At 36.6% G+C, this 15341-nt stretch overlaps 1 protein-coding gene across 4 annotated transcripts in view; it reads left to right on the forward strand.

Moving 5' to 3' along the window:
* The window catches only part of USP15 (ubiquitin specific peptidase 15), a 55297-nt gene extending 49216 nt beyond the window's left edge, over positions 1-6081 (forward strand). For 3 of the 4 annotated variants that reach the window (XM_041465475.1, XM_041465477.1, XM_041465478.1), the window contains 6 exons: positions 243-313; positions 682-797; positions 2658-2807; positions 3190-3293; positions 3802-3890; positions 4191-6081. In XM_041465475.1, the coding sequence (XP_041321409.1) occupies positions 243-313; positions 682-797; positions 2658-2807; positions 3190-3293; positions 3802-3890; positions 4191-4376 (716 nt within the window). In that variant the 3' untranslated portion in view covers positions 4377-6081. Of the gene's footprint in view, positions 1-242; positions 314-665; positions 798-2657; positions 2808-3189; positions 3294-3801; positions 3891-4190 lie in introns of those variants that run through there. The other variant, XM_041465479.1, reaches the window with a different exon arrangement.
* Positions 6082-15341: the final 9260 nt, after the last annotated feature.

The raw sequence follows: 15341 nt of genomic DNA on the forward strand, positions 1-15341 counted from the left end.
TTCTTTGTGTGCTGTTCGGTATATTTGTTGTTTGTGTGTTTTCTTTGTGTGCTGTTTGGTTGTTTGTTTTTTTTTAATAGTAAATTCTGATAAATAACTGATTTTTTATTACAGTTGACTTTTTGAAATACAGAAATTTTATATGCTTCAATTTTTTGTAATGAATTTGTTATACCAAAGTTAATACAATTTCATGTAAAGCAGGAAATAATATTAAGAGAAAACATTTTTTTAAATCTTAGAAAGATCTTTCCTTGCTTTGGATTGGGATCCTGAATTGAAGAAGAGATACTTTGATGATAGTGCAGCAGAGGTAAGCTGTTTATGTTGCTCCCTTTTCCAGCACAAATAAAAACTAAACATAAAAAATGCAACTTAACTAGTGTGACATACGAGATTGTAAGTCTCCACAAGAAGAAACAACTGTATCTTTTTTTCGTGTCCTTCTTATTAAATAATGTTGTCGTAAATAAACTTCATATATACATCCAAGTAATTAGCAAGTCTGAGGCTTATGAACTGGAAAGTAATTATGAAGCTGAGGAAACTTTTTACTTGAATGGTTTCTGATCAATTTTTCCATATATAGGAGCTTTGTAGTTACTGTTTATAGTAAGACGACATCACTAAAATGAGTTTTGTTTCATTTGTTCTCTTAACTCAAGAAATACTTCTCTTTAGGATTTTGAAAAACATGAAAGTGTGGAATATAAGCCTCCCAAAAAGCCTTTTGTGAAATTAAAAGACTGCATTGAGCTCTTCACAACAAAGGAAAAACTAGGTGCTGAAGACCCTTGGTAAGCACAAAAAATTAAAATTATATTCTGTGGTCTGTTTCTCAAAATTAATCAAAACCACACTTGAACATAGAGATCAGTAACTGATTTATTAATGGTATTTTAAATCTTGTTATTTCAAACATTGTTGAAAATTCTCAAAATGCTTTTTGTTTTGATCCATTACTTAACCAAAATTTTTACCATGTACAGAAGGTTATATTTGTAAGGAACACATTTAATGCATTCACAGATAGGAGGAAGGATTTATACTTTAGGTGCTCTAGTCTATGAACTTTGATGGATAGTGAATGAATAATATTGTGACAAATTCAGTGTAGTTGTTTAAACAAATACTCCTTTCTGAGATGAGAGAGGTTGGTGCATACTGTAGTTTCCTTGTGCAAATACATAACCTGCCTTGCATTGATACATGAAATAGGGATGTGTGTAAACAGCAAGTTTATGGGGTGGGGGATGTCTGTAGTCAATAGAAACCCTCGAATTCATGTTCTAGCCGTTAGGTTTTTGGCAGAGACTTCTATTCATGGTTCTTCCAAATTATAATTTGCAATCATATCTGAATATTCGTAATTATAGTATGTTCCCATAAGATCCTTTTTTTCTCAGGGGTTTTTTAGCAGATAATCTTTAATCAGTGCCTTTAAGCTCAGAATTAAGTTTGAAAAGAGAATCTGCCAGTTTTTCTTCTGTGGATACCCAAAAGTTTTGGAGCTCTCCAAACATTGTCACCAGAGTTTCTCCTATATTTTTGCAGGGTAGGGTGCTAACTTACAAAATCTCTTTTTTTTTTTTTTCTGGGTTTGCTAGATTATAGAGTACTGGATAGACTGAGATACCATATAACTCAAGTATGGTGTGAAGCACTTCCATTTTGGCAGCACATTTTAAGCAGAGTATTTTAACTACTAAATACAACTGTAGAAGTCAAGCAGCTGCTACTAGATGCATCTCACCGGAGGTCATTAATCACATTCCTCTTTATTTGTTAGGTTATCACAAGTCTAATGTACAGGAGTTCATCATCCCTAGTCTAGCACTGTTTGTATTCTGCATATTCTAAGCCAACTGGGAAAACAGATTTTCAATTCCAGCCTGCCCTTACAGTTCTCCTAATTTTTTGTCATTGTCTGATGTTGCTATTTGAAGACACTTGTGCAGCCTTTTCATGAGGGTTCATCTCTTTTCTTTGCCCTCCCCACCTAGATTTTTACTTGCTAGATGCCAAAGTGTAGAATATGCATAGACTACTTCACAGAAGAGTTTCTGCCATTCTTGCTTACCTTCCTCCCTGAGCATTAGTTGCTGAAAGATTCGAGTATGCATTGCAGGGAACAGAAATTTCTAAGTCACAGCCTGTTCAATACTTGCCTGCTAAGAAGGGAAGTAAGTTTCTAGTAATGACTTTTTCCTAATTCCAGGAATCACTGTAATCTGGTTTTAGATGGTAGATGGGATAGGGTGGTGCATGGATGAATTTGGAAATTGAAACTTGAAAGAATCACAATTGTTTGCTATTTTTGGCCTTTTTTTGATTGTTAGTTTCTTAATAGTTTATCTCTTTTTCATAAAATACAAGAATGCTGTGGTTTAACTAAGGATACAGGGATCTGATCAGGGATGTAGGAGATGAGAATCCAGTATTGAGGGATGCTGCTTCTGTGTTAATCGTGTTGAGCTTCACTGGAATCACACTTGCACATTGTAAACTGGAAGGGATATCTATGGCAATAGTAACAGAACATGAAGAGTGTTTTTTGCTCATTCAGTTCCTCCTGTGAATGTGACTTTCTCTTTGGTAATGTGTTTTAACGTATATATGGACTACAGTTACTTAAAATTTATGGTTTTTCCTTTTAGGTATTGTCCAAATTGTAAAGAACATCAGCAAGCTACTAAGAAGTTAGACTTGTGGTCACTGCCCCCCGTACTGGTAGTTCATCTGAAGCGCTTTTCCTACAGCAGATACATGAGGGACAAGTTGGATACATTGGTTGATTTTCCAATAAAGTAAGAAATCCAAATATTTTGATGCTAGAAGTATAAAATCATGACTAGGGTATATGTTTAATACTGCAATTACATAAAATTGGTTTGTTCTCAGCTTCCATGAGAGGATCCAGTAAACTAATGACAAAATGCTTCTGGGTTAAAAGTATAAACTTTGCAAAATAGTTATAATGTAAAAATGTGGAAGATTGTGAGAAATGCAACAGGAACAAGCAGAGTGAAAGAGAAGCACTGGCAGAGTAGTCTGGTGTGTTTTTCTAGGACATATGAAGTAAAGGGCTCTGAGACCACCAAACTGTGGTTTAAAAATGCTATTAACATGGCTGAGTTTTGGTTAGGTTTTGTTGTTTGCTTGATTTTGTTTTGTTTTGTTTTTTAACAGTGACTTGGACATGTCAGAGTTCCTTATTAATCCCAATGCAGGGCCTTGCCGCTACAACTTGATTGCTGTCTCCAACCACTATGGAGGAATGGGAGGAGGGCATTGTAAGTTGTTTCAAGTGTCTTTCTAGATGTCAGTTTTTCTTTCCATGTTGATTTGATTGAGGTACTGATCACTTTGAATCAATGGTCCTTTTTAATAGTTGAGGGACAATTCTTTTTCCATTACCTCAAAATGCTTTCACAACTATTTTAACACAAAAATCTGTATGCAATGAGTTTTCAAGGCTAATTGTAGGTTCTTTTATACTTCTAGCTGTGCATATTGTGAAAAGAGAAAACATAACACATTCATTGTGCTTCTCCTTGAAAGCAGAGAGAAAAAATGACTGAGGGATTGTATTTTGACTGTCCTTTTCAGTATACGTTGTTTTTAGAAGGGAAATGTTAGGGATTAAACTCTCTTGGCTAAATAAAGTTAAAGATGTTTAGTAGTGATAGTGAGGTTTAGTTAGTTAAATATGAAGTGTTTGACAGTAACACACTGTAGTAACCAATTGTATTACATCTATGAAAATGCAAAGTCCTGAGACATTTTACTTTTTTGTCCTAGATACTGCTTTTGCAAAAAATAAGGACGATGGAAAATGGTACTACTTTGATGACAGTAGTGTGTCCACTGCAAGTGAGGACCAGATAGTGGCAAGTATCTTTTATGTTTCCAAATTTGGGATTGTTGATGTTTTCATGTCAGGGCAGGAAAAATGAAGGGTAAACCTTGAAACTTGTGTTAAATTTGTAAGCAGTAGTTTGTGTTCTTTCAAAGGACAGTAGAAACCAAAAATGCTCTGCTGCAACATGCAAAAATAACTGTAACAAACAGTCTGGATTTCTTTGTAATTTTACTGTGTATACTTGAAGCAAAGGAAAAGAGTTAGTAAGCTGGATTGTAAATGTTTTCTGTGATGTCTCATGAATGTAATGTACTGCCCTCTTTTACAGTCCAAAGCAGCGTATGTGCTCTTCTACCAGAGACAGGACACAATCAGTGGAACTGGCTTTTTCCCACTTGACCGGGAAACTAAACAAGGTGCTTCAGCTGCCACAGGCATCCCACTAGAAAGTGATGAAGACAGCAATGAAAATGATAATGATATAGAAAATGAAAACTGTATGCACACTAACTGATGGGAAGAACTAGAAGCCATAAAAGAGACTCTCTAACTGGGGATACGGATTGAAAGAGTGAAAATGCCCACCAAATTAAGTATAAAAATCTGAGATGGGGAGTTTCAGATAATAGAATGTAAATCTTTATTACATTTTAACATGTGCAGTACTTGAAGTGAAACAATAAAAACTTAAACAGAAATTGTCTCTAATGCATTTACAGTCTCATATTCACAAGATATATATAGGAAAATCACAAATAAACCCCTTTTAAGTTTTCTGCTGCTGTTCTGATGGATTATGTTTTCTTTTGTTTTGGATGTGAATTAATAACTAAAATATTAAATCTGTGGACTTCTTATATTTACTTTCCTAGTACTGCAAGAATACTACTGCCAAGTCTAGTTTCTGGATGAATATATACATGTTCCTTAGGCTGCCAACAGACTACAAGATGTTATAAATGCCTAAAGTAGTTTTCTTGAAACAAAAAGGTTTTTTTCCTCCCTGTTTTTCTTCTTTTTAAATTCGGTCACAATAGAAGAAATAGCTTGAAAAAGGTGTTTTAACCTTTTGTGACATAGTGGAAGATCCAGAATATTACATTTATCTTACTTCTGCTGTGGAACAGGTTCTGGATTTCATGCTGCGTTAACAAAAAGGGTTTTCAATTAAATGTAAGTATCCATTGTTGCTTGTTGGAATCTACTCTGCAGACATAATTCCTGTTATCTTGCTTCTAAGACATGCATAATTTTTTTATCTGATAACAGTCCAAAATTTAAATTGTGCTATAAGTTCTCTCTCCCCAGTTTTTGTAGTTTGACAGCTTGCAAACTACTCTGTATTAAGGTCAGAGTTAATAGTATTCTGTATCCATAGTAATGACTGTGTATCAGGCTTAGTTGAGAATTTTTTCAATATGACCTGCCTTTAAATTGTTAATTGACAAAATCAGTTTAAAGGTAGGCCTGTTAATTTTCTTTGTGTGTTCCGGATGGAATTCACCATAGCCTTACAGTGTATCTGAAAAGGTAACTCATAAGAGAATTGGAATTTGCATGTTCAAGTCAGAACCTGTACAGTATATAAGGCATACAAACTCCAAGTTGGATTTCAGTTAACTGTGTTCAGGGGTCCAGGATGCCAAAATAAGTGTGACAGTTTGAAATATGTTTTGATTTGCTGCTTTCCCTTTGATCTGGTTGGAAGAATGTATTGTTGATTTGCATACAATACTGCCTTTGAGAGGGGTTCTTAAATGTGGGGGCACATGTCACATATCTACTACCTGGAGAATTGCTTTGTGTCCCACTGTTTAAAATTTAAAAAAGAAAAAAGCAAAAAGTATGATGTTCTTCACTTGAACTAATCAAATACAATAGGTTATAAATTGTGTATTGTAAATAAAAGTTCACTCTGTGAGTGCACATTTTGGTAAATTATTTATTTATGTTAGCATTAAAAAGTTTAAAAAATTGCATTTGACCAGGATATAAATGAGATATGTTGGACATGGCTTTGCTTTATACCTTGATATTAAACTGGTGTTTCATCCTGGTATTTTAAAGCTGCTTTGAGGTTTTTTTTTTTTTTTTAAATGTAAACTAACCTCCTGCATGACAGAGGTTAAAATTTTGTCTGCACTTGAGTTCACTTGGGTTTACATTTGAAATGCGCATGTTTATTTATACAGATTTCAATAAAGCTATTCAAGGCCTTATTTAGTGTTTCATTTTGTTACAAATTCTTTTCCCACGGTGTTTGTGTCATGGGTAGTCTTTGTCTGAGACTAATATTCTCAGTTACAAACTGGTTATGTAATGACCAACATAGAACAAGATTATAGTATTTCAAGTATGTTGAGGCGAACACCTCATGTGTGGAGACATGAGGCTTGACTCTGTGTTTCTCAGGAGGTTGTGATTTATCTTACATATTATACTAAAATACTACATTAAAACTATACTAAAAGAACAGAAAAGAATGATCAGGTTACAAAGAACAAGAATAGAATAGAAAGTATAACAAAATCCTGTGACTGCTCACAGCCTCGGCACAGGCGGCTGTGATTGGTCATCAATTGAAAAAAAATCCACATGGACCAATGGAAGATGCACCTGTTGCATTCCACAGCAGCAGTTATTGTTTACATTTCTTTCTTGAGGCTCCCAGCTCCTCAGGAGGGGAAAAATCCTAGGAAAGGATTTTTAATAAAATATCATAGCTACACAAGTAGATAGTACATATAAAAAAGTTTCCTCTTGTCATTGGCCCTAAAACATTTATAAGACAATGTCAAAATGTTGTTTGTTTGTGAAAGTAATACTGGAATAATAATCAGATGCAAATATACTAATTGTGAGATGGCTGGGAAATAGAGAATATATTTTAAGATTAGAAAAACCTGTGGGGTTGGTGGGGAGGGGGGGAAATGATACAAGCTTTTGGAAGCAATCCTAGAGAAGTGATCAACTTTTTGAATAACACGTACAAGCAACCCCCCTATATTCATGCTCCCATTTATTCCATATCTTGATAGCCTAAAACTCGTTTGGAAAAACCACACAGAGCAAAGGATCTGATTTCACTTACCAGAGTACCTTAGGAGTTTGTAGATTGGAGCTTTAACATCTGATAACTCAGAGTCCTAATGTACTTCATTCTCCCTTTAAAAATGCAAATAAACACACACATATGGAATGTTATATTTGAAGGAATGTACTTTCCTGCTAATAATTGGAGTCTTCCAACTAGAATTTAAAAGGGTATTGATCAAAGTAACATTTAATTAGGAAAAAAAGTACATAGATGGATTTTTTTGGGGTTTTTTGGGGTTTTTTTTTGTTTTGTTTTTGTTTTTGTTTTTTTTTTGTTATTGTTAATTCAGCTTCCAAGATTACAAACACACAGTTTGTGTAATCAGCTTCCTAATCAGAGATAAAAATCAATAATACCTCTATTTGAGTGTCTCAAAGGTTTCTGGGAATTCAGTCATTTTATAAAACACATATTCACGTGTAAGATACAGTTCTTCCAGTGTGGACATGCTTTGAAGTACAGAAAGTATATTATGCTTTACAGTGTTATCAAAAGTTATTTTCAACTTATCATTTATATGGAGAAGAGGATCCTAACACTTGTTAAGAATCATGTCAGATAAAAAGTCTAGCATGCTTTTTTTCATCAAAAATTTTGCTGTCAGTAAGTATCAGCATAAACTAAAATTACAAGCTTCAGTTAACTTTCTTAATGTGACAGTCACAGAAACAAATCACAGTAGGAAACAGAAGACAGCTTGCAATTCCCACTTACTCCATGAATTTTGTGACAGCAATATGTCATTTAAAGCCAGGCTGGGAGGGAAGGAGGGAGAAAGAAATGCTCCCCAGCAGCTCTTGTTTTGGTTGGCTTCAGACAGTGTTCTGGATGTTTTGGTGCAGATAGCTCCATGCTTCATCCACCTAAATTAAAGTCCCACCTTCCTTCCTGGCAGAACGAGGTGAAGTTTGCAGCTTACTTTAGAGCTGATGAGATGAGAAAACTCAGATGTTCTGCAGTTAACCATGTGGAAACATCTGCGGCAGCTACTTGCTATGGGAAGGCCACAACCCCTTCTAGGTTTCCCAGGATGTTAGCCCTGTGTTATGGAGCATAGTGTGTTTTTTTCAAGAGATTTGAAATCTTTAGAAGGAAATCTATACGGCAGGCAAAGAAATTAATTGGCAAACCCACTAGTTTTCTTTAAAAATTGTGCTGCTTTCTTTATGTCAGAGTTGTAGTTGCAGGGTATAGTTTTTCATTGTTTCTAAGTACTAGTTACTTTGACAAAGAAAATCACCATAAATGTAGTGAAACAATAGAAAAACTATATCTGATAGAATAAGCATATTCTTAGTCTGCAGGCAAATTGCTCTCTTCAGATTTTTTTAGTTCTCTTTCCCTGGGGGGTAAACGTTGTGAAAACAGTTCCAGTTCTCTAGTTCTAAGATTGGATGCTTTACTGGCATCATGTTCTCCTGAGGCAAGCAGAGAGAACTGTCATACTGAAATTACATCTTGGAATAACATGGAAAGCCAGAATAGTCTAAATGTGACAAATTTATTTAGGGAATGAACTGAGGTGCTATATGTCAGGTAGTATTAACAGTCATCCTGGGCCAAATTATGCAACAGTTAATACAGGACCCACCCTCTATTGATAAAGAATTCACATCAGTCTATATGGTTTAATAAAAAGTAAATTTTGTTATTTGTCAGGGCAGTAACTGAAAAAGACAGTTGATAATACAGATGCACCTAAATTATTACAGTACTTGGCACTTAATTGTCACTTCAAGTATCACAATATTCTCATCAAGACGTGAATGTTACGCAGTATCATCCAACACAAAGTTTAGGAAACAACCTACAACCTCAAAATAATTTGAATCAGGCAGTCATTGTGGAATAGAGATGTTGAAAAAGTTAGTGGCACTTGTCTTAAGTTCATGTTTTTATTCAGTGTGCAAAATATTCAGATCATATCTACAGAATGTGGAAAGTAGTAACTACCCCTATATCCTCTGTAGCCCCTGTAGACAAGCAATTCAGCACTGAAACAGTGGCACAAGAGCTAGTCCTTGGGTACATAAACAGAAATGAGAAATTGGCTTAATCTTTCTGGGTCTCCGGTAAGGAGCCTGTGAAAATACATTATTTGCGTTCCTACCTGTTCAAAGTTTGAATTGTAACCTGGGACACATTATAGAAAAAAAAGTTACAACCCTAGAGTAAATACATTTTCACCAGCACATGGGGAGAAGAAGAGTTACTTTCTCAGAAATACTACTCTTAGGTAGCTCAATTTGCACGTGACACCTTACGAGGGGGGACTTTATCAGGGAGTCTTGGAGTGCAGGGAAACATTCAAAGAACTAGTGGTTCAAAATTGGAACAGGACAATCTGAAACAGAGGTAAGTGTGGGAGTCTTTTATGCAATTATTTAAAACAGAGAAGGAAGACACAGGCAGAACAACCAGAGGCAAGTGGTGGGTTGTACTCTTAACTCTGGGCTACATGCCTTCCCTGGGTTACAGAGGGAGGCAGCTGAGAGGTGCAAGGGCCCTTCCCCTTCTGCGATGGAAAATTAGTCTGAGTCATCTGAGCCACCTGCCCCAGCTTAGAGATCTTTGAATGCGTAAACATCCTGTTCTTTTCAGAGGACTGTTCCTCTCTCTTTAGACCTAACTGTACCCATTAAAAATCACTTAGAAGTTTTGAGTGGAGGCCTGAACACATACGTATTTGCTCCGAGCTCACCATGGTTTGAGGGAAGGCCTTTACTCACTAGTGTTATAATTCATTAATAGGGGAATAAAACCCATGCTCTTGTTCAGCACAGCGAATGGTATGACTTTTCTTCCCTTCTTTCGCCACGGCTTCCAACTAAAACTCATGCAGCCACTCCAAACCCTCTCTGTTAGACTGTCCTGGTTCTGGCCAAGGACATGAGAGATGGAGCCTGGAGCCGTGTGTGCATGGCCAAGTCACTGTGCTATTCTGTATTATCTTACACCATGGCCAGGGGCAGGGAAAGGGCTCTCACTTCCCAGGACAGGGCAGGTGATCCTTTTTCCAGGGAGAAGTGGGGTAACAATTGTCCTGACCAGAGGGTTTCTCTGCCATTTTCCATTGTTTTGGGCTTGGGGGGAAACAGGGCATGAGGAGGGGCAGAGGGGCATGTTTGTCTTGGAGCTGCACAGCACCAGGTTGGGTTGCTTGGTTATACATTTTTTGTATGTATATCACCCTCCTTTTTTGTATACTTTTGTTATGAATAGTGTTGCTGATAATGTTCATTTTCTTATCTCATTGCTGTTTCCAGTAAGCTGCTCTTAGCTCAGGATCTCTCTCTTTTTTCTCTCCCACTAGAGGGGTGAGGAAGCAGAGCACCTGAGCTTAAACCATGAAAAAGACCTTTGTTTTATCATCATTTCCTCCAAGTAACACTTTCCCCCCATTACAGCCTATACCAAAACATACATCTCCCTTTTCCTTCTTTCTTTTCCATTCTGGAAGAGCATCCTTGCCTCTCCAGAACAATTTCTGTTAAAACACAATGACGCATTCATGCCCCTGTTGAAAAATGAGTAATTCCTTAAAAACGAAAATTAAAACCTACGTATCGTGCAATTGGTAACAGGTCTGCAACCAGCTCTGGAGGCATAAAGGCATTTTCCAGAACACAATGAATGCTGTCTGGAAAGACTTCATATGAGCTATTCTTGTTTTCAACATCTGTCAATGTTCTAAAATACATATTATGCTCTGGATATTGTGTAAATGTGTCTTTTGCCTGAGAAGAAAGTCTTCAAACACAAGGGACAGTAATTACTGATTCTGTATCATCTATACCTATTAAAAGCAAATACAAATAACATACTGATTTTAGGTACAGGAAATAATGTCTCAGCAGATGTCTTCAGAAAACTTAACCTTAGCTATTTACATAGTATTTTTGAGATAAGGTAACAGAGATTAAAAGATAAATCACAGAAGGCTGTAGTACTAAGTCATATGGGAAGTATTAGGTTATCCTCCATGTAATCTTTGAAATTCTCTTTGGTTTATGTCACAGTCAGTTGGAAATTGTAATTTAGGAAGCTCATTTTTATGATGCACATTGTTTCTGTGATATCAGAGAGGAAGAAATAGTGCAGAACTGCGAATGTATGTAAAAACAATGAATCCACTAAGCCAAGCCAAGAGTATGGAGAAGACTACACTGCATGAATAGAAAAGATGAATGTAATGAGAAAATAGCTGTAGGATACTACTAAGGAGGTGGTAAAGGATTTAAAAAAGGAGCAGTGTCCTATGGTTAAAAAAGCAACTACTGCAAAAGTCATTAACAGGCAATCAGAAATTAAAATCTTTGATAGTGGTGGTTTGTCTTGCGGAGATACAACAAAAAACAAATTTGGTTTTTAGCAATGGATTTAACTTCTTAGTGAAAGATAACAGTAAACCAATGGAAAGGAAACAGTCCAGAGGTGATTCCAGCACATTATAAGGATCAGGAACTGAGTTCCTAATAAATTTTAGGCACTAGTTTACAAAGGAAGGTTTGAAATGTCCTCAAGTGGGGGAAAAAAAGAATCACAGAATCAATTAGGAAAAGACCTCTAATTGAACAGCACCATATCAACTAGATCATGGCAGTAAATGCCATGTCCAGTCTTTCCCTAAACACCTCCAGGGACAGTGACTGCATCACCTCCCTGGGCAGCCCTTCCAATGTCTAATCACCCTTTCTGTGAAGAAATTCCTCCTGATGTCCAAACTAAACTTTCCCTAGCACAGCTTAAGACTATGTCCTCTCATCCTGCCTGGGAGAAGAGGTTGACCCCACCTGACTAAAACCTTCTTTCAGGTAGTTGTAGAGAATGAGTGACCCCTGAGCCTCCTCCAGGCTAAAGAACCACAGCTCCCTCAGCTGCTCATCACAGGATAATAAAGTGTCAATTTCTTTGAAATTCTAGTTGGTAAGGCTGGTTCTGGCACTCTGTGATCTTGCCTCCAGCAAACTAAAACATCCAAGCCCACCAGACATTCTATCACCCATAACAAAGTGTGGCTGAGTGAGTCAGGAATAGAGCCATTTGGTAAAGAATTTATCAATACTTAGTACATGTTAACTTCTAATTTTATAATTCAATTGTTTATCAAATGTTCTTAGATCATGGCATGGTTTAGTTAGTCATGACTGAAGCAGGGAAGCAAGGCCCTTAGAAATAAACAGCCATAGGACTCTACTGATGACTATGCTGTCAAAGGGAAATAAGGTTTCAGACTGGCTGAACAAGTTTTACATCCCACTTAATGGTCTGTTCAGTAGCTCCAGGGCTTGGCTCTCAGGTGGAACAGTGAGTATTCAGACCTGGAATTTCCTATGCTCTAGCCAGCAGGTAGCCAAGAGCACATCCATGCAATGGTGTGAGAAGACAGATTGTTGAGGTGCTAAGGATGGTCAGTGTTGGGTTTTTCTATGTAAGTCAACTAGCATCGCCACCTCTGTTTCTCTTTTTTCTACACTTGACAGAAAAAAATATATATCATGAATGGGCTACATTACACATCATGCAGGGAAAAATGACAAACAGATATTAATTCTGTTATTTGTGTAAGGGAATGGAAGATAAATTCAGTCTAAAGCACAGAGTAATGTTTGTTTCCCAGGCCAGCCACATACTTTCTCTGTGAGCTGGAAAGTACGAAGGGCATGGGAGATGCTGATAAAATTTTGTGATTGTCATGTGTCTATTGGTCTGTTGTTACATTGCCAGCTCTAGCAAAGCAATAAATTAATTTAAGAATTGGTTCTTTCTCACAAAAGGTGTTACCAGGTTCAGCCAATTCAATTACCAGCATGCACGCAAAAGGCCAATTAAAAAAAAAAAAAACAAACAAAACAATGACAACAACACAAAACCTCCCACTGCTTTGAGAATCTCTTTGGACAAGATTCAAGCAGGAAAAAATGGAAAAACAGCTTTGCTGGCTGGTTACATGAGAGTCTTGGAAGCATCTAACCCTTTGGTCGAGAGATTTGTGTGTAGGCCCTGGAGTTCTGCACTCAACAGGAAATCACTGCCTAGTACCTAGTACACATCACTAGTACCTAGTACACATCATACGTCTGACGTTTTGGGCATTGCTGCTTAACAGCGTTGTGAGTGACCTAAAACAAAATGTAACATAGTTACCAATAGTTTGCTAATGGCAAAGAGGATGATCCCAGAGAGCAGCTGGGATTGCTTTTTTAGTTGACAAATGAAATAAAATGTGTATTAACTGCAAGCATACAAACAAAATGGGTACTAACATGTAAACATATGCTCAAACCTATGCAGAAAGGAATACAGGCTAAATTAATGAGGAGTTTGTACTGGAAAACATACTTTTCAGTCTGCTGGTAGATCTAACTTCCTTGCACAGCCACAACCTAAAGGAAGAAGGACTTAATTTCTATTCCATAAAAAAACCCCAAAGATTACCATATACTAGGGGGAAGTGTATTACTTCTTTTAACCCATTTGTGTCAGAACAAGCACTCTCTTGGCCCACTTCTTTGGACTGTAATTTAAGGAGCTACTGAAGTGTTCACATAGTGAAGAGCTTCGTTTTGCTTACGCACACCAACAAAATGCATAGTTGTTATAAAAGGGTGCATGATGTACTTGGTATTACTCCATCTCTCACTATCTTTTAATTTAAAATTTAACTTTGTCTTTTGATACCAGTATCTATGTTCAATCTGACAAAATTTTTCCATTGTGATTCTTAACTCTGCAGTACAGAAAATCACCAGCGATGTCTGCAAACACCTTTACTTTTCCACACAATTTTTTCATATCCTGAAGTTAGTTTAGTACTGCCACTACTTACAGATTCATATCACTTGCAGAAATATACAGGAGGGTAGGTGAAGTGAAAATCACAACTCTTCACATAACGATGAAACCAATTCATTGCCACAGTGAATGAAATCTGATAGTTTTGCCTCTGTACAGTATGATGACAGAACCCTGTTCTCATATACAAAGCCTGCATCTGCATACATCTACCAGGATGGGCTATAACTAGGACTAAACACCTGAAATTAATTCAGCCGAATGTTATCCCATGTTTAATCCAATTAAAAGGACTGATGTACATCATTTGGAATGAACATGAGGTAACTTAATGAGTCACAATAGGTCTCATGAGCATTTTTGTTGCTAATTAGGGCCATAAAGCTACAGGGAATTATTTCAATCATCCACTGCCCATCACAAAATAACATATAATTTAATAACAAAGCAACCCACAACATAATAATTGCAGTGCAATATAAAGTTAGCTTAAAAGTTAAGAGATGCACCTGAGATGCAGGCACATGTACTATTCCCAATTAAGTCAGCCTAACAGCTAACTAGCATTCTTAACTTGCTGGACAAAAATGTGCCCTCAGAGATGTCCACATACACTGTGCCACCTTCTGAATCAAAAGTGACAGGGTATTTAAGTGTACAAAAGACTGGCAAGCACTTCTGCTGAGGGTTAGGACTGCATGCAACAGAATCTATTGCAATGTCACATTCACAATCAGATCAGTGTATCTTAAAAGGATCCTGGCTAGTTTAAAGAGTTTAACTGCACTGATTTATATTAACTGATAAATCTCTGCATTTACAAAAGGCATACATCAAAATGGTGAGAAAGATGACCTTGTTGTTTAAGAGACGTCTTAAATTCAGGCACATGTTCCCAGTCCTTGTATTCAGCAGATCCAGAAGAGTTTTCAATTCCACAACTGTAAGAATTCTACAAACTGTAAGATTCATTTCCAAACTCATGAACAATCTGGCAGTATTTGGCTGGCAATGCTGAGCAGACTGAGTGTCTAAGCTGGTAGTTGAAAAGATATGTATGATCAATGTAAGTGATATCAAATGTGCAAACAAGCAGACAAGGAGATTCAGAGGATATCAATGTGTCCATGGCTTACTATACAGTAAATCTGTGGAAAAATCCGAACAACAAAAAAGAAGTAAATCATTAAAGCTTACCTAAGAAATACATATGCATAGTCAAAACTTAATTAATTAATTCTCCTAGCTAATAATCTATGTTTCTTATTAAGGCATTTGGACTGGTCTGTGAATTGCATCAGGCCTGAAGCCCAGAACAGATGCACTAAGATGGGAAAATCCTTAGGAAAGTGCTTATTGGTTAAGCACATAAATCATTCTACTGAAGACAACAGTCTTGTTCTTTTGTTGCTGGGTTTTTTTAAATAAGCATAGAAAAATCAAAGCTTTTGAGAAAAAAACTTTGAAAGTATAACAATGTTACAGAATCATGTTTGCTTTTACTGGACACGGGTGAAACCCTAATTCCTTGTCTGAAGGCACATAAAGCTTGGCTATCTAATTCAATTGCAGCAGCATTATACACAG

Source organism: Pyrgilauda ruficollis, unplaced genomic scaffold (genome assembly GCF_017590135.1).
Source record: "Pyrgilauda ruficollis isolate IOZ18807 unplaced genomic scaffold, ASM1759013v1 scaffold19, whole genome shotgun sequence".
Classification (NCBI taxonomy): domain Eukaryota; kingdom Metazoa; phylum Chordata; class Aves; order Passeriformes; family Passeridae; genus Pyrgilauda; species Pyrgilauda ruficollis.